Source organism: Malaclemys terrapin, chromosome 19 (assembly GCF_027887155.1).
Source record: "Malaclemys terrapin pileata isolate rMalTer1 chromosome 19, rMalTer1.hap1, whole genome shotgun sequence".
NCBI lineage: Eukaryota > Metazoa > Chordata > Testudines > Emydidae > Malaclemys > Malaclemys terrapin.
In genome coordinates, this window is record NC_071523.1 from 10,342,676 (window position 1) to 10,361,911 (window position 19,236).

Below are 19,236 nucleotides of genomic sequence, written 5' to 3' on the forward strand. Positions count from 1 at the left end.
CCTACAATAACAACTAACAAACTAACATATTAAATCACACTTATTAAATCAAGGGGTGGTGGAGGAAGCGTGTGTGAAACCAGTAAATTAAGATTTCAAGTTTTGTCCTTTTAAAATATCTTGCCAATGTCCCCAGCAACTGGATGATATCTGTCTACAATACAGCTCTGAACAGGGTGTGGTTATTTTTCTGAAAACTAAGCAATCATTTTGCAAAAAATGATCTCTGTTTTTAATACTGAAGAGTGCCGTTAAACTATGTGACCCAGTAAGCCCTACCACTCTACTCGAGTAAACAGATTCACAAAAGTATTATGAATCTGGTGTAAAAAATGAAGTGAACTTCTGGCAGAGCACTTTAAGCATCTGCTTTAAATTGCACCCAGGGTCCTGAAATTCAAAAAAGTGCACCCTTATGATAAGATTCTTTAACCGCCCACAATACAACTCCACAGAAGACAAATGAATGTCTTTATATTACAACTACATTCCTTCACTCTTAAGAATAGCTTTCTAGAGAGAATGTACAGTTTCAATTAGTGCAATATGACTCAATAGAACTTCTTTAATTTTTTTTTTTTTTTTTTTTTTTTTTTTTTACAGTAAACAGACCTTTATACAGACCCACAAACTATTTTGTACTTCCTTATTTACAAACAGTTGTATATATATATATACACGTTAGCAAAATACAGAACTTCTCCCATAATATTTCAAATGTCTGTTATTCAATAAACACTTTAAAAAAAATTGTTCTTTCATAAACAAAATAATTCCACACAGCAAATGCTCTAATTGCATTCATTTGTTTCCAGTGCACTATGTTCTTCAATTACAGAATACACTTTCCACCAATCAATTTTTGTTCTTTCATTTTATTTTGGAGACAGAATACCTTTATCCCCTGGATTAGTACTTGCGATGGTGTTAGGGAAATTTGGTTTCAGGAGTCCAGCTCCAATTCTTCTTGGTTTTCACTGAGTCTTAGCATAAGTTGTTGCTCATAATACAGGCTCTTTGCATAGTTTATTTCTTGAGATAACTTTACTGCTAAAACTTCAGACTTCACATGGACCTGCACAAATAAAAGTTTATTATACATACAGCAGTGTTTAAAGTAGTGGGAAATTTTAATACCGCTGTGAAGATAAAAAAAAATCCACTTAAAGTAACTATCTGCAGTTATCAAATCTGTCATCTACCTGCAATGACCAGGCTGGTTACTTTAAGAGGTAGTCCTACCTAGGGCTGGTCTACACTGAGGGGGTTGGGGGGGGGGATGTAAGATACGCATGTGACGGGTTGGATCACAGAAACCCCCTTGGGAGCTGCCACCTGATGTGCAAAAGACTACCTCTGCTCCTGTTTTCCCTGCCAGCTCAGGACTCCAACACCCTGTCTTGCTGAGCCAGGCTCTCCCATCTGCTCCAACATGGACCCAGGATCTGAATCACTTGCCCCAAAGCTGGAAGTTTACCTGAAAACAGCTCACAGTAGTGTGCTTGTCTTTAGCACTCAGATGCCCAACTCCCAATGGGGTCTAAACCCAGATAAATCCATTTTACCCTGCATAAAGCTTATGCAGAGCAAACTCATAAATTGTTCGCCCTCTATAACACTGATGGAGAGAGATGCACAGTTGTTTGCTCCCCCAGGTATTAATACATACTCTGAGCAAATTACTAAATAAAAAGTGATTTTATTAAATACAGACAGTAGGATTTAAGTGGTTCCAAGTAGTAACAGTCAGAACAAAGTAAGTCACCAAGCAAAATAAAATAAAATGCGCAAATCTATGCCTAATCAAACTGAATACAGATAATCTCACCCTCAGAGATGCTTCAGTAAGTTTTTTATCAGACTGGACACCTTCCAGGCCTGGACACAATTCTTTCCCCTGGTACAGCTCTTGTTGCAGCTCAGGTGATAGCTAGGGGATTCTTCATGATGGCTCCTCTCTCTCTGTTCTCGTCCACCCCTTTATATATCTTTTGCATAAGGTGGGAACCCTTTGTCCCTCTGGGTTTCCACCCCCCCCCCCCTCACTGGAAAAGCACCAGGTTAAAGATGGATTCCAGTTCAGGTGACATGATCACATGTCACTGCAAGACTTCATTACCCACTTGCCAGCACACACATATATAGGAAGACTCACAGGTAAACACAGCCATCTGCAGACAATGGGAGTCATCAAGATGCCAAACCATCATTAATGGCCCCCACACTTTACATAATTACAATAGGCCCTCAGCGTTATATTTTATATTTCTAGTTTTGGATACGAGAGTGGTACATTTATACAAATTGGATGATCACTCAGTAGATTATAAGCTTTGTAATGATACCTTACAAGAGACCTTTTGCATGAAGTATATCCCAGTTACGTTATATTCACTTATTACCATATTTTTCTAAATCTATCCCGGTTACATTATATTCACTTATTATCATGTTTTTATAAAACCATATTGACTGCACGTCACAACGCAAACTTCAGCTACGCGAATAGCGTAGTTGAAGTCGAAGTATTCTATTTGACTTACCCCACTGTGAGGATGGCGGCAAATGGACCGCCGCGACTCTCCCATCGACGCCGCTTACTCCTCCTGATGAGGTGGAGTACGTGCGTCGATTCGGGAATCGATTTATCGCGTCTAGATGAGATGCGGTAAATCGATCCCTGAGAGATCGATTTCTACCCGCCAATCTGGGCGGGTAGTGAAGACGTGACCCTAGTGTTAAGTAGAAAACTAGAAATTGGGACTCAGTTTCTGTTCCCAGGTGTACCACTTACTCATCATTTTCCCCTATCTCTAAAGTAGAGATTTCCTTACCTAGCTCAGTGCTGAAGTTGAGTGAATTAATGTTTGTAAAAGGGTTCTGAGATACTCTGAGCAACAGTATTTTAATTATTTACATGGAACTTGGCTCAAAGAGACAGACAGGCAGACACCTACAGATATTAGGTATGCTATTTGCACTGGAGGGAGAGAGATGGGCCATACAAGTACTTTGGGGCCAGTCATTTTACCCCTCCTATCTTTTCTGTCTCTTTTCTATTTAGAATGTAAGTGCTTTGGGGCAGGTACGGGACACTGATCTCTGCTCACGTCTCTAGGTGCTACCGTAATACTTACATCAGTAACTCCAGTTAGATTAGAACTGAGAGCTCTGCTATTTTTGATCTGTCTACATTACAAAGATTAATTTTTACTATACACATGGAATAAATATCATGAGATTGGAGAGAATATTTTGCTACTACAAGGTGAGGAAGAGCAGACAACACTGTAAAACAGCGTGATGGATATTCCATTAAACAAAGGAATACTGGGTCAGGCTTCTGAAAATTTTTTTTTTTTTTTAATTAGATTCCACCCTTAGTAATATCATTCTGGGTAATGCCCCGTCTATCATTCTGATTGGATTTCTTGTCTAGGGAAGTGGAACACAGTCTCCATATCTGTCAGTGATACCTTCCCTTATTCAGGGAGCTGCTGGATTTGCCTTGATCTTTCTCTCTTGAGCTTAAAGAACAAAAGTACCGCGATCACTTCTGCACCCAGGTCTCCCTCACAGATGGGCAAAACACCATAAAAAAAAAAGACTACAGTGTCTACTTTCACTGCCGGTTGAATGACATTTTCATAATTAAATGGCATAGAAGATGGTATACCAATGATGACAAAGTATTTGACTATTGCAATATAGAAAGCAAAAAAACATAATATGAATAGAAGAGTAAGTGCTGGGTCCTCACCATAGGTTTCTGCTGTGATGGGCCTGGTATTGCTACACCGCTACTTGTATTCACAGCTTTCTTTGTCAGCTGTACATAGACCTTCCCGTGGTCCTTTGAAATGAGGCAGTGGTAGAGATGATCGTATTTGACTTCCAAGAAGATGGCCTCTCTGTCGACATAATCCCCACTCTTCAGGAAATAAACAGCTTTGGATGAAATAAGAACACAATAGCTGTCTGTGTTCTCCACCGCTATGAAACTGCAAAAACCAGAAAGATAAGTCCGTGGTGTTTTACATCATCTTATTTGTAAAACACAGTTGGGAGGGAGACTATTCTGTTCTTGTGCTTGCTACTCCCTGTGTGACCTCTGAAAACCTACCAGGAAAATGAACTGCAGCAGAGATAGTGCTGTGACCTTAGGATGCAAATGTTTTTTTATCCGTTCATCAAAAATAAACATGCCCCAAACAGTCACGCTGGCACAATAAGCGTAATATTAATATTAAAGTGCCCGTTTTGTAGCCTTTCTAGCTTTGGAGAGGAGGGCTACAAAATAGGCAGAGTTACAGAGTTAACTCTAGATCAAACAAAACATCAGGTATACGATAGTCTCACTCAAAAACCAAAGAAAGCATAGCGTTAGAAGTGACATGGAACAGAAGGATAAGAAAGCAAGGCAGTGAGACTGGAGTGAGCACATAGCATACCAAGTTTTACTGCCGTAACTCTGTTGGTTAGGGGTGTGATTTTTTTTATATTTATGTCAGTAGGAGAGGACTAAGAAGAGAGGAAAGGGTAGAGATGCAATCACCCCATGACATAGGTAGCTGGGAGCATTCTGTTAATAAATATCGTTTAGTGGGGGGTTCGACTGAGTCACTACCCTACCTTTCAAACCACACAAGAAATTTCCCCAGCATGGAGACGTGGTGGTTTGTTCGTTTGTTTGTTTAAAGCCAATTTTATTGCTGACAAATTCTTTAAATTGAAATTGTTTGTAAATCTACTCTGATGAAAGGTGTGTTGGAATGTATTAATGAAACCGCAAGACGGTCTCTCATGATACATTACAAACTACAGTGCTTCACTTTCCTTTCTTCAGAACAAAAACAAAAACAAAAACAAAAACATTAAACTGCTGCCTGACCAGTAGCTAGAGAAGAGAAATTAGCTGTTTAACATTGGGGGTGAAAGGTTAAGCAGCAAGCAGGAGGGTTTCCCAGAGAGATTAGTTAGTTTGAGTGATGAATATGGGAGGGAGTATAGGGGGAATGAAGGAGATTTAGAGAATTATACTGTCTGAAAAGATCAATGTAAAAACAATGACAATTCAAAAGTGAAATATTTTATATATACACACACAACATTTCGAGCCACCAAACAAACCTGAACACTAATGGGATATTTTACAAATTTAAATATGTATTTAGTTTCTCTATTCACACTATTAAATGAGAGTGCTAAATGGAATTTTTAGTGTTATTCCTGCACTGTCAGTAATTCACTAGTGTAGGAAACATGCCTGCAGGAAGGAGATACTACTCCTTTAGATCAATTATTAGGCAGTTTGAAAATTATTATGCATAGCAACAATTAACATTCTCACTCCGTTATTTTTAAATCTCCCTCCTCCAAATGGTTACAACTTGAGAGGCCTATTGCAATTTTTCAGAGATGATGATGTTATTCAAATGAAACTGACAACTTTGTGTTACCTGTCCTATTCTCCTTACCAACTAAGTGTTCTCTGCAGGCACTGTTTCTGCAGATCCACACTGTGTGCCAACATGTGACAACCACAGCATGAGCCTGCTGATGTGATGTCTCAAAGATGAGCAGATGATAAGAACATAAGAATGGCCCCGTCCATCCAGCCCAGTATCCTGTCTGCCGACAGTGGCCAATGCCAGGTGCCCCAGAGGGAGTGAAACTAACAGGTAATGATCAAGTAATCTCTCTCCTGCCATCCATTTCCACCCTCTGACAAACAGAGGCTAGGGATATCATTCCTTTACCATCCTGGCTAATAGCCATTAATGGAGTTAACCTCCTCAAAATTTATCTAGTTCTCTTTTAAACCCTGTTATAGGCCTAGCCTTCACAGCCTCCTCAGGCAAAGAGTTCCACAGATTGACTGTGCGCTGTGTGAAGAAGAACTTTCTTTTATTTGTTTTAAACCTGCTGCCCATTAATTTCATTTGGTGGCCCCTAGTTCTTATATTATGGGAACAAGTAAATAACTTTTCCTTATTCACTTTCTCCACACCACTCATGATTTTATATACCTCTATCCTATCCCCCCTTAGTCTCCTCTTTTCCAAGCTGAAAAGTCCTAGCCTCTTTAATCTCTCCTCATATGGAACCCATTCCAACCCCCTAATCATTTTTAGTTGCCCTTCTCTGAACCTTTTCTAAGGCCGGTATATCTTTTTTGAGATGAGGAGATGTACGCAGTATTCAAGATGTGGGCGTACTATGGATTTATATAAGGGCAATAAGATATTTTCCGTCTTATTCTCTATCCCTTTTTTAATCACTCCTAACATCCTGTTTGCTTTTTTGACTGCCACTGCACGGATGTCTTCAGAGAACTATCCACAATGACTCCAAGATCTCTTTCCTGATTTGTTGTAGCTAAATTAGCCCCCATCATATTGTATGTATAGTTGGGGTTATTTTTTCCAAAGTGCATTACTTTACATTTATCCACATTAAATTTCATTTGCCATTTTGTTGCCCAATCACTTAGTTTTGTGAGATCTTTTTGAAGTTCTTCACAGTCTGCTTTGGTCTTAACTATCTTGAGCAGTTTAGTATCATCTGCAGACTTTGCCACCTCACGGTTTTCCCCTTTCTCCAGATCATTTATGAATAAGTTGAATAGGCTTGGTCCTAGGACTGACCCTTGGGGAACACCACTAGTTACCCCTCTCCATTCTGAAAATTTACCATTTATTCCTACCCTTTGTTCCCTGTCTTTTAACTAGTTCTCAATCTATTGCAGGACAGGTTCCACACCTCTTGCCATTACTGGCAGTGGCAGGAAGATGCAGAGAAACTCACTGTCGCATGTTCTTGGAAGTTCTTCTTTCACAGACTGTTCAGTGTAAGGAGAGAAATACCAAAGGGGTTGGAGGGCACAGCCAGTGGAAGGAGTTCCTGAATTTCTGATAAATGTTATTGGTAGAACTGGGTGGAAATTTTTGTACGGAAAATGCCAATTCATTGGAATTGAAATGTTCCGCAGGAACATGTCGATTTTGATGACATTCCAGTAGAAACCAGGCAGGTTTCTCATGGAACCCTGCCTGCTACTCAGGTTTTGAAACCTGGTTGCTGGTACCTCAGCAGCCTGCTGGGGAACCAGAACTCCCAGCTCCTTGTCAACTTGGACTGACAAGGAGCCAAGAACCTGGAAGTCCTTGGCACCCAAGCTTGCTGGCAGCCCGAGCTCCCATGGTCCCTAGCTCTGGGACAATCTGCTGGGCAAACTCTGGCTCCTTAGCCGCTCACCTGGCAGGCTGCCACAGACAGCCAGGGACCGAGGTGGCTGATTCCCTGCCTGGCTGGCTCCCCAGCGATGCCCTCCTGGTGTCCACGGAGTCAGGCAGCCATTCTGGGAAACATTTTGAGAATTTTTTTTTTCCTATTATGAAGTGAAAAACATTTCAAAATTTCAAAATCTTTCATGGAACAGAAAATCCAGTTACTAATCGGCTTTAGTTATTGGCTGCGAAACTCATCAGGTCCACCATTTGAGAAGCATTTTGCACAATATACCAATCTACATCTGACCGAACCACTGGTTATCAAAGAGGATTTTAATACCAACACATCCAGCAGGGTCAGTTAATCAGATTTCTCCTCACCCCTCAATAAAATGGCTAGGGCTCCAAACTGCTATGGTAACACAAATAATACCACCATCGGTTTCTGATTGAAAGAATCATGCCAATAATCTTCAACAAATCCTTTCTATTACTAGCTTACTCCAAGAGAGTTCTTCTGTATCGAAGAAGTGAGGTTTATACTCACGAAAGCTTATGCCCAAATAAATCTGTTAGTCTTTAAGGTGCCACCAGACTCTTTGTTGTTTTTGTAGATACAGACTAACACGGCTACCCCCTGATACTTGACTTCTGTATTGTACACTTAACTCTTTGTCTTTTCCCCTCATGCCTTTGTGTTTCCTAGTCATGACAATTCATAGAGCTTCTTGTCATTGTAAACCCAGATGTTATGATTAAGGAGAAGTCTCGCCACACCTTGTCTTTAGGGTTTTTCTTTCTTTCTTTTTTTTTTTTGATTTAAAAGCTGTTGATGTTTCAAACACTAAGTGCATTAGTTATCATATGTATCTATTCTACTGTTTTGACTACAGGTGTGCCATTTAGCAGATAGGTAAAGACCTTTGAAACTAGTCTGATTAATATATAGATTGTCAAATTAAATCCATCTTGCTTTAGTTCTATGTAATATGTACATAGGCCATTGTATTCCTAACACTCTTTGCTTGACAAACTTTTTTTTTTTTTTTTTTTTTTTTAAATTCAACCAGCTCCCCTGATCTAGTGCCTCTCAATTCAGTTATGAAATAAAATGACCATACTGTCAGTTTATATGTTGCTGTTCCCAGAACCTGACTGATAAAATTCTTCTCAGAGGCTTGTTTAACTTACTATTTCTAGTTAACAATCCCAACTTTCATTTATCTGCTATACTACTATACCAGTGGTGGGTGCCTGTGGACAGTCAGTGTAAACAAACTGTCTCATGGCCCGCCAGCAGATTACGCTTGTGGGCCGCAGGTTGCCCACCACTGTACTATACTGTTCAACAGCAGTAGCTCTCACAGCCTTAGATGTTTAAATCTTTACCATATATCATTTTTAAGAGGACATTACAGCTAAGACAGTAGAATTGTTACATAATTTTCTGAGAAGCGTGATGGGAATTTTAATTTTAAGTTGATACTAGAGACTTAAACAGATACTAGAGCCTGGCAGAATACTAATTTCTCCTCACAACACACCACTGTGACAAAACAGGTACTATATTTTATACCCATTTTAGAGACAGGTAAACTGAGGCACGGTGAGGTGCTCTGGTTTCAGTCAGAAGTTTCCAAAAATGTGGTCCCCACAGAATTTACTGGCTAAATGGTTCTGGTTTTCCTTGTTCCCAGCTACTAAACTGCATTAAAAGAAGCTAATAGACACACAAATTCATAGTGTTATTATTCTATATAAGAAATTGCCACAGGGAAGTTATGAAATTTCAGATGGGAAAGGAGGTGGTCTGTGTAATTGCAAAGGCATGGGGAGACAATCATGGGACAAACTCTGTTAAAATGTGGCCCATCTGATGAGAAACTATTATATCATTATTTCTACTATATATAGAAAGCTACACAATTACATAGAATGCTAAAACCATATTCTGACTGACAAGGATTTACTTCATTTTATCAGTTTCTCTTGATCAATTAAAGTCACATTCCATAAATCAAATTATTTTACAGAGGGAAAAAAATCCCACCAAATGGCAAGACTATTGTCTAAACTAAAGCAAACAGACAATAAAAGGAAATTATTTTTTCTTGCTGCAGTTTACTGAATATTTAAGCCCCGATCTTCAAATGTGCTCAGCATAAGGCGCTCCCTTGAGTTCGTTGATGTTCTCAGGCCCAGCGCTTTAGAAAATCGGACGATTAATTTCTATGATGCTTTTTACAACAGGCCAGATTTAATCTTTATCGATTTTTCTACAAGGTGTAAGGGATGTATTTTGAGGAACAGAGGTATGAAAACCAAGGGCAGTGATTTCCTGGTGAAGCACTGACATTTTAGCAAATTTGTAGTTAAACCTTACATTACGTTCTAAGTTTGAGTCACACATCATTACTCATTTTCTTTTGCCAACAACATACATCCTCTCCTCTGTGCTTAAAGTTTCAACAGAAGAGCTGAAAACTAAGACAGTTTTGTTTTTTTCTATATTCCTACATTTCTAGGATTTTAAAAAAATCAAATTAATAAAAGAAAATGAAAAATTAAATGAAACATGATCCAGTAGAACAAAGTAGAAGCAACCAGATCTCTGGAGAATTCATGGGGCTTTAACTACATCAGGAAGTAATTACACAATATTTTCCAGAAGTGAAACAGTGAGCCTAACTGGAAAAAAATGTGGAAACATTTAGTTAGAACAGTAGAGCAAGGTATTATACCCCCCCTTTTATGGATTAAACTTTGAAGGAAAATATGCAAATAATCAGGTCTTTAGATCTGTTTTGAATTACAATACTAGGATAAAAGTCAGAGGCACAATTTTGTACTGGTTTTCCATGACAAGAGATACCGTTTTCTTGTTGAGTGATATTCCTGTTGGTGAAAGTCACAGTGAATGAACAATACAACAGCTGAAATTGTGTTAGACATTTTTGTTAATTTCACTGATGTACTTGCTCATTTAGTAGCGCGCTCGCGCACCCCCCCCGCCACCCTCCCCCCTTTCCTCACTCATCAAAGTCTTATTTGGAAAATCTATATCAAAATTTAAATCTATCTCAGAGCTCAAGTTTTTCCCAATTTTCCCCCAGCAGAAGCCAGATTATGGCCCCTGACAGTGAAAAATCTGTCCACGCAGTCCATGTGTGTTTCACAGCCACTGAAACAACAGAACTTCCCACGAGAGACACAGTGATCACTAGTGCACAACCAACAAGAAAACCCTGGTGTGCGCACAGCTGCTGGAGAGCAGCTGTCAAATCTCTTAGACCCCCAACTTGAATAGTAGTAGGGAGAATGCAAAAATGGAGAGGGCAGGGAAGGTCATGGTGCCACCAGATTAGATACACTGAGGCACAAGGCTAGATGTCAAGTGATATAATTTCTCTATAACCTCACCTTCTTGGAAAATGTTACTGTTTTATTCTTTCAAAGCAAAATGAGAGTAATGAGACTGATAACATGCAGTTAAACAAGACTGCTACATCATTTAGAAACCTAACTGCTCAGATTTCTTCTTTCGTAAATGTTGGGGGAGAGACTGACCATGTAATTCAGACTGGGCATCAAGAGACAAGGGTTCTAATCTTGGCTCTGCAATAGCCTGAGAGACACACCTTGGACTAATTACTTAATATCTTATTGCCTCAATTTTCCTTATCTGTGCATCAGAGATAATGACAATGAGCTAACTTATAAGGGTTTTGTGAGGCTACATCAAACGATATTTGTAAAACATGTGAACACACTTGGAAGGGAGGGGATGATGGACGTTCTCAAGCACCAAAAATATCCTCCAGTACATCAAAAACAAGAGAAATCGATGACGTGGATAAGAAAAGCTTTTAGTGGCTATCACAAAGACACAATGTATTTTCATACAATGATTCTATTGCAACACAGCAGTTGCTGGGTTATTACTTACAACTCATCTTGGATGTTGTCTGTCAGCTTGAATAGCTGCTCTTGTCCTTCTGCCTGGCTTTCTGAATACCGGGGCAATAGCCCTTGAGGGCCTCTACAACAGCGTGGCTTTCTCACTCTCTCGGCCTGCGTCCTACAAACAAAACACACATTAACTGATTTAATGCGACTTTTAAGTTTCCCTTGGAAACTTTACTTAATATAAGAAGTCATATTATAAGCAAGGTTTGGCATGAAAAAGCCATTAAGTTTTTAGATCTCTGTTGGTATCTCCTTCATATAAATATAATAATATTTTATCTGGGGGTCTCTCTAGTAGACACAGATCTTTATGCTTCTTTTCGCTATTTTCCATTGAAATCTGGTCTGAAATTGGAAAAAAAAGCAGGTGAAATTGATGTGGAAAAGCACTGTGAAGCACAATGGCCTACAAATTTTTAATAAAAATATGTATTAATACATAAAGGTTTTTACCCTTTTTTCCAGAAACAGGAATCCACATGTGGTGTATCCAGACAGTTATTGTATTTGTTGGAGAAGGTTGCATGTTGATGGACAAGATGGCAATAGGTTGAAAAGTAAGACACCCACAAGTACTCTGCACATGTTAATGCTCTACCCACTGGTATCTGTATCAGCACTATAGTGTATCTATCTTTACTTTAAAAAAATCCTGAATGCTTTTAAAACTTGGGACACTACCAACATGTGCAGAATTGTGCTGCAGGATACCCACCCCTGCCTCATTCTTTGCCTCTTCCCAATCCCACCACTTTGAGATTGCTGCTTGCTGTTGAGATCTCTTTCAAGCTAGTACTATTAATTTTTCAAGAGGCTACTTATAGCCGAATGCAGTATTTTTGATTATTGAACCCTACTTCCCCTCTTCATGTTCTCTACAGACACTGCTGAATGAACTGCTGTTGTCCTTTTGATCTAACGAGGGGGAAAATCCCACATAACAACTCGTTTACTTCTTAAACTGCTTGGCAACAGCACACAAGAGTACTTGCCCTCTAAGTTTTGCTTCTTGCAGATGTTTTCTCTGGAGTCTTGTTACTTCTTTAGTGCTTTTCCTTTTCATCAACCCTATCCCTATACACACACATACACGAACACACTTTTCAACTCTGCTTTCCTCTGAGTTTTTGGCATCCCTGCCTACTAACTCTAATCATGGCAAACTATATTATTTTTACTGCCTCTACTCTTCTTGGCTACAGCTACTAGTAAAAGTCATCTTCTATATGTCCCTCATGTGCTGCCTTTAACTTGAGTCACGGCTTTATTTGCCGTAACTGTTTACTTATTGAGTCACTTATTGTGACTAAATTCACTTTAAGCACTTTGACGATTGCTGCTTCCTGTGGCTTTATTTTCTTGTAGCCTCTGTGGCATGGTATCATTCAGCTGGCTCAGTGGAAGTAAGAAATGGAAACCTCCCTTTCCCGATCCCTTGGAATGCAGAGAACAGGCTACTATCATAAATGCCATTGGCTCTTTTAGCAGGCTTTGTTTGTTTATTTTTACCTCTGATCTATTTGTTTAAGTCTGCACCTGAAATGCAGGAATAAGATGTGCTGGTAAGGAGAGGATAGATGTCAGATGTGTAGGATGTACTATTCAAACGTCTGAATTAGCATACAAAATGGCAACCTGCAATGCCTCAAAGGCCACAACCGTGATCCTTAAAAATTTCCAGTGTTGCCTCTACAACCAGCCGACATTTCCACAGTTTTGTTATTAGTAGCTGTCTAAAAACGTTGCTATATCTAATTTACCTAGGAATTGCTGTGCTGTATGTTGTTTAGAAACCTGTAGATAACTAGTGCCCAGCAATGGTCTTTCTTGCACTGGAGAAAAAAAGATAAAATATCCCCCCTTGTGCTGCTGTTGGAGGTGGTGCAGGGATGAATTACAAAGGTGTAAAGTAATAAAACAGCATTTCATAAGGGACAGACAGGTACTTAGAAGTAAAACTAGACAGCACTTTAATCCATTTATCAAAATTCTTGCATGCTCCTATTTCCAGGCAGCTGGAACTGTGAAGAAGGCTAGTTTGTAACCAAAGAACTTAAATAAATAAAGGTTAAAGCAGAAATCACGACATATCCATCAGCTTCTCAGAACATTTTACTTGTGAACCTTGTGTGAATTTTCCTTCTCTCCCTGCACCACGTTCTCGACAGCTTTAAAGACCCAACTCTTCCACCCTGCACCCACACACCTTACAGCAGTTTTCACAACTTTACAAAACAAAATGAATTGTTGAATATGAAAGAAGGGATTAGAGATTAGAAAACAGGTACAAACTGGTTATTGGCTTCTTATTTTATCTGCTTCCCAAGTTTGCGCAATCTCTCTCATCCTTCCAGGGACTTACAACTGCAAAAATTCAGATCAAGAAAAGAATCCACAGCCCTAAAAGAAGTAGTTAAGCCAACCTAAGCCAGACAGCACTAGGTCGAGAGAAGAATTCTTCCATCGCTGTAGTAAGGGCTTGTCTACACTTGAAACGCTATAGCTGCGCCACTGTAGCACTTCGGTGTAGAGACACGACCAACACTGATGGGAGGAGTTCTCCTGCTAGCGAAGGTCCCTGAGAGTTTGATTGCTAGGTTGACAGGAGATTTCTTCCTTCGCCTAGCACTGTCTATATCAGGGGGATAGGTCAGTTTAACTACACACCCTGCAGTGATGTAGCTAGGTCAACCTAACTTTTTAGTGTAGACCAGGCAGAAGTGTCTACACTGAACTGCTGCAATTGTGCTGCTGTAGCGTTTCTAGTGTAGACATACCCTCTACCAACAACATTTGTTTTTCAGCCTCTCTTGCCATGTTGCCACACAGCTTTTGATTTTGGCGAATGAAAAATCACTTCTCTAGATAAAAAAACTAAGAAGCAGTATCACCAAGTGGACTGAGTAGGGAACTAGGAGACAACACCTAATCTTGGCTCTGCCACAAACTCACTGTGTGATCTTGCACCGAACACACTGTAGACACTCTTCCATGTCTTATTTCCCCATCTGAGAACACATGATACTTCTACCTGTCCATACTTATCTTACATAACTTTCAGAGGACTGATTGTAGAGCATTTTTAAGATGTAAATGCTATATAAGAGCTAATTATTCCAACCACCCCTCTGTTTGCCAGAAGCTGGGAATGGGCGACGGGATGGATCACTTGATGATTACCTGTTCTGTTCATTTCCTCTGGGGCACCTGGCACTGGCCATTGCTGGAAGACAGGACACTGGGCTAGATGAACCCTTGATCTGACCCAGTAGGGCCATTCTTATGTTCTTTAGAAGTTGAAAACTAGTATATGACAGAGTGATGACCTTTACTTCACCCTGAACCTATCGAAAAAGAACCTTTAAGTTCATATAGATCTCTAGCATATAGATCACTAAAAATTATATTACTATGCACATTTAAATCAAAAATGGTCTGTGAGGATTTAGGGCTGCATGGTACAAGATATTTACTGCAGGTCTGACCATGTATTTATTGATATAAATTTACAGAAAACTAAGAGGAGTGAAATAAAATGTTTGAAGCAAACAGTAATTTTTCATCAATAGCATCTGTCTGAGTTGGAGTAGCCTGAGTATTAAATGATCAGACCTAAAGTGCTTAAACAAAGATTTTAATTTACTGAAGAATTACTTAAAGAGCCTAGTATGAGAGGGTAAAATTGGTGGAGAATTTCAAAAGTGTCATATATGTGGACAGTTAAGACAATGTAGAAGGAAGTGAAAGGGGAAGAACTGTGGTTAGAACAGGACACTAGGAATCCTGGGTTCTAGTCCCATCTCTGCTACTGGCTCACCCTGTGATCTTGGCCATGTCACTTAACTTCTGTCCCTCAGTTTTCCCATAGGTAGAACAGGAATACTAAAACTTCATAGGGGTATAGTTGGCTTAATTGTTAAGTACTTCTAGATCTGTGGATGAAGTCTATGTGTGAGATGTGCAAATCACCACCAATTTCTACAATTATAATGCAATACTAAATAAAATGTGTGTTTTTCTTAATGAAAATGCAAAATGTTTGAAGGCTATAGAACACACTTCCACAATAGGAAGCAGAGTTCCACCTTCACTATTTTTCCATCTTGCTGTTTGTCGCACCTCTTTGTCACACACACTCCTCAAAGAAAAAGCAGGGTGTCTGAATAGCCCACATTTAAAAGAGCAGAACAACAGAGAAATTATTGTTTCTTGGCAGCCCTCACTGCCTCTTAAATCTTTCTGCAGCACCTAGAGACTGTAGCGACAAGTGATTCAGAAATGCTTATGTAGTGACAGATTTAAGGAGTGACTGGCTTACTCTTAACAAAAGGTTTAAACTATTTAAGCTACAGGTCAATAATTAACTTTTCAATGAAAGACTGTTCCATTATGCATTCAGGAAAGTGAAATGAATAATGGATCATTAATCCACCTGCCCTGGAATGGGCAACAAAGTATCCAATCATTTTCAATATAAAATATTCTTCCAGTAACACTCCATCATGTCATTTTTACTAATATTTTGTCAACTTCTCTTCTGTAGCACAGCGTCTGGAGGCATCTGAAAGGTGGCATGTGAGAATGCTGTGGGAAGTGGAAAGAATAGGGCCTTCTAATCACAACTATTCAGGACATCAGAGAGTGCTGGTTTCCAATGACTGGCCTAGGAGCAGGTCTGAGAAACAGAAGAAAAGTGCTAGGCATTGCAATGTGTTTTCTGAAAGACTCTTGGCAATTTATGAGTTAGTCTGGAAGAAATTAGGAGTACAGTGTGTCTACTAAACTGATTTATTTACTGTTCCTCATTGCTTTTTTGGTGCTAAGATGTTCAACCTGGTGATAAAAGGTAATTCTCCTCTTGGTGATAAGAAGGTCAGCTGCCTTTTCATTAAGTGCCACTAATATTAACACCAATTGTGTTGACTGTCTTAGTCCATCAGCCCTGGGCAAACTGGTTTGCTTGGTCTGGACAGTTAAAAACATTCCTCACTACTTGGGTTGGTTTTTTTTTTAAAATCTACAATTTGTTCTGCTGTCTCAAGTTACGTTCTGTAAATAAAAAGCACCAATGATGAAATACAAAAAACTGAAAATCTATAGAGCAGAATGAACGGTGGTGTGCCCACATCTGTGTTCCATTAAACATGCACTCAACAGATTTGCTGATTCTTTTTTAATAAGCACACAAAGGCAATACAAGAGAGAAATGCCCTTATGTCTACTAGTCACAGCAGGAAAGAGTGCTGCTCAATGGAGACCGAAAGATTGTGAATGGTGTCAGAAGGTTGAGGCGCACAGTACAGTGCTTCACTGTTCAGACAAAGCATGACACTTGAGATTCTTATTTCAATTTGTTATACACGTTTAAAAACCGTAAGGCTTTTATTATTGTAGCTGTGTTAATTGGTTGTCTTCTGCTATACAATCTGCAGGGTTTTTTTTTTGTGAGTCAGCCAAAATGGCTTCACGTTTTTTTAAAAAGGTTTAGTAAGCAAATCGATCAGTGACTGTAGCAAGGCACTCACATATCTCACTGGTGAGGGCTATTTAAGAACTTGGTGATAAACAGCATAGCTTGGTTTACAGCATATCTAATGGGTTGCACCTTTCCATTTCCTCATCACCCAATCAAGAGTTGTTATTCAAAGTATCACAGTAGTTGTAAGAAAATCAAATTCCATCTCTTTCCATTGTAAGAAGGAAACAGACCACTGCATTGTAAGTTGTGGTCTTGCTAAGAAACAAAAGCTCGTGAGATTTTCTAAATCTGTCTTCCTGGTAAGAAAGCTGCCACTCTTGTCACGTGTTGTCCCATTTAAAAGCAGTTAAACACATTTTTAAATCAACAGATCATAAGCTTTTCCTCGGTATACAGAAATATCCTGATCTGTTCAATAGGGTTTTTTTGTTTGTTTGTTTTTAAAAAGGATTTCCGTGAATAACCCAGGAACTAAGTTTATTTGCAAGATTTAAAGAGATCCAAAACATGTTCTCAGATTACTAGTTTCACTGATCTTAATAACATTTGTGACTTAGTGTCTGCAATGACACAAATTCTGCATATTTAGGCACTGTGTACAGTACTTAAGATGCTATTGCATCAAGTGCTTTGCAAGAAGACAAATCTTCTTTTCAAGCATTTTCAAGACAACAGTTCCTCTTGGAGGACATATCAATTTTACACATTTCCAGAGGACTTCACTGCAATTCTCAAATGAATGCATTAAAATCATTAAGGTGAAAATCAGTTAGCTCAACAGATAAATGGATAAACAAATATGATTGCTTACAAGGACTATGTGTTTCAGAGTAGCAGCTGTGTGAAGATTAAATTCACTAGGATTGTTTCTGTTTTGGGGGGTTGCCTCTGCCAATTTATATCGGAAAGGGATAAGATAAGAGGCAGATTATCTTGTTTTCAATCTTACCAGTCAGATTTCCAAACACACTTTCTCTCGCTCTTCATCATAAAGTGGCTTAAAGCCCAGATACCTCTGTGCTGGGCTCTACTTGTGCCTTACCTGCCAGGCCCTTCATGGAATTGTGCATGCAATAGTATGTAATGCAGTTTGGAGCCATTCAAATCCCAAATATGATCTGAGACACTCTAGGATTTGGAACATGCTGCTGTATGCAGAATTTGATCCACAGTCAGAAGAGGATGGCACACCACCAAACCCAGCACACAGGGGCAGTTAGCCACAAACTCATCTAGATAAACTGCTCTGGAAGTTACAGAAAGTTAGGAATGGATATACCACTAAACCCTACCAATCCTCCCTATTACCAAACCCTTCCCTGCAACACCTAGAACAAGACCGTAGCTCTCTTCCATCTGACAAATAGTCCTACATAAATCAGAGACAAACACCTAAAAACAAATCTCTTTGAAGCCATCAAGCTCTTCAACGCTCCCACCAGTAATAAATTTCCTCAGCCAGATCTATTCCTTGATGCCAAAACATAACTGCAAGCAACTGTCACCAATGTCAATGTTAAAAAAGGTGTTTCAGTTTTCCAATTTAACAGCCTAGTCACCGTACCTCATTAAAACAGTAACTTACTGGTGCTGGTAGAGTTAAAGCCCTGTCAATGTTTCCATTGTAAATCCTGTTTTCCACGTTTGTATAAAATTCATCTGTAAGAAGTCTGCTCCAGGCTGTAACTTGGCATGAAAAGTTTCAGGCTGGGAACAATTCTTTTTTCCCTTTAAATAATTATGAAACAACATCAGCTTAAACAAAGGAAATTTGGCAGGTAATCTGTCCATGAAACAATTCAATCACTGCTGGTGTTTTGAAGAAAGAGAACATTAAATTTGTTGATCTACTTAACTGTGGAAAGAGTTTGGTGCACGTAACATATTAAGTACTTTTTCTAAAGGTGTTTTACAGTGTTTACAAAACAGAGGAGGATAAGAGAAGGAAGACTACTGCAACTTTTCTCTTAAAATATGCAGTGATTAGAGGCAGTGAGTGCATAGTGGTCTGAACACAAGACTGGAAGCTGTGATGCTAACGCCATCAGTAGCCTTGGGCAAGTCACTTTACCTCCATGTCTCTTATTTTCACGATCCATAAAATGGGGACAATTTCTTACTTCCATCCCAGATGGTGTTGGATGAATGAAATGTATAAAGCACCCCGAAAAGTGCTGAACTGATGGAAGCTAGAATTGTTTGGCTGCTAAAAAAAACTTTTATATAGGCAGTAACAACTTGTTAAAATGTTCGTCAAGGCTTCATTCAGATGCGAGATGATGAGAGGTTGGACAAGAGTTTTAGCTGTGTGTGTGGATAAGAAAAGCTGTATTTTAGGGCACATCTAAATGACAAGTTAGCGTGTGGCAAGCTGGGGTGTAAATCGACTGTGCTCCAACATGCCACACACACACTGCTGCTGTGCACCAAAAGTTCCCTAGTGCGTGCTGACCTACTGCAGTTTGAAACAGCAGGACGCAAAGTGCACTAGGAATCTTTTCCTGTGCAGCAATAGGGTCTACATGGGCTGGCAGCGTGCAGCACGCTGGAATGCTGTAG

At 39.4% G+C, this 19,236-nt stretch overlaps 1 protein-coding gene across 6 annotated transcripts in view; it reads right to left on the reverse strand.

Annotated features, from left to right (window-relative positions):
- Positions 1–579: 579 nt before the first annotated feature.
- VPS13D (vacuolar protein sorting 13 homolog D) overlaps positions 580–19,236 on the reverse strand; it is a 184,441-nt gene continuing 165,784 nt past the window's right edge. For all 6 annotated transcript variants that reach the window (XM_054009135.1, XM_054009133.1, XM_054009132.1 and 3 more), the window contains 3 exons: positions 11,179–11,310; positions 3,761–4,001; positions 580–1,075 (listed from right to left, as the gene is read on the reverse strand). In XM_054009135.1, the coding sequence (XP_053865110.1) occupies positions 944–1,075; positions 3,761–4,001; positions 11,179–11,310 (505 nt within the window). In that variant the 3' untranslated portion in view covers positions 580–943. The remainder of the gene's footprint in view (positions 1,076–3,760; positions 4,002–11,178; positions 11,311–19,236) is intronic.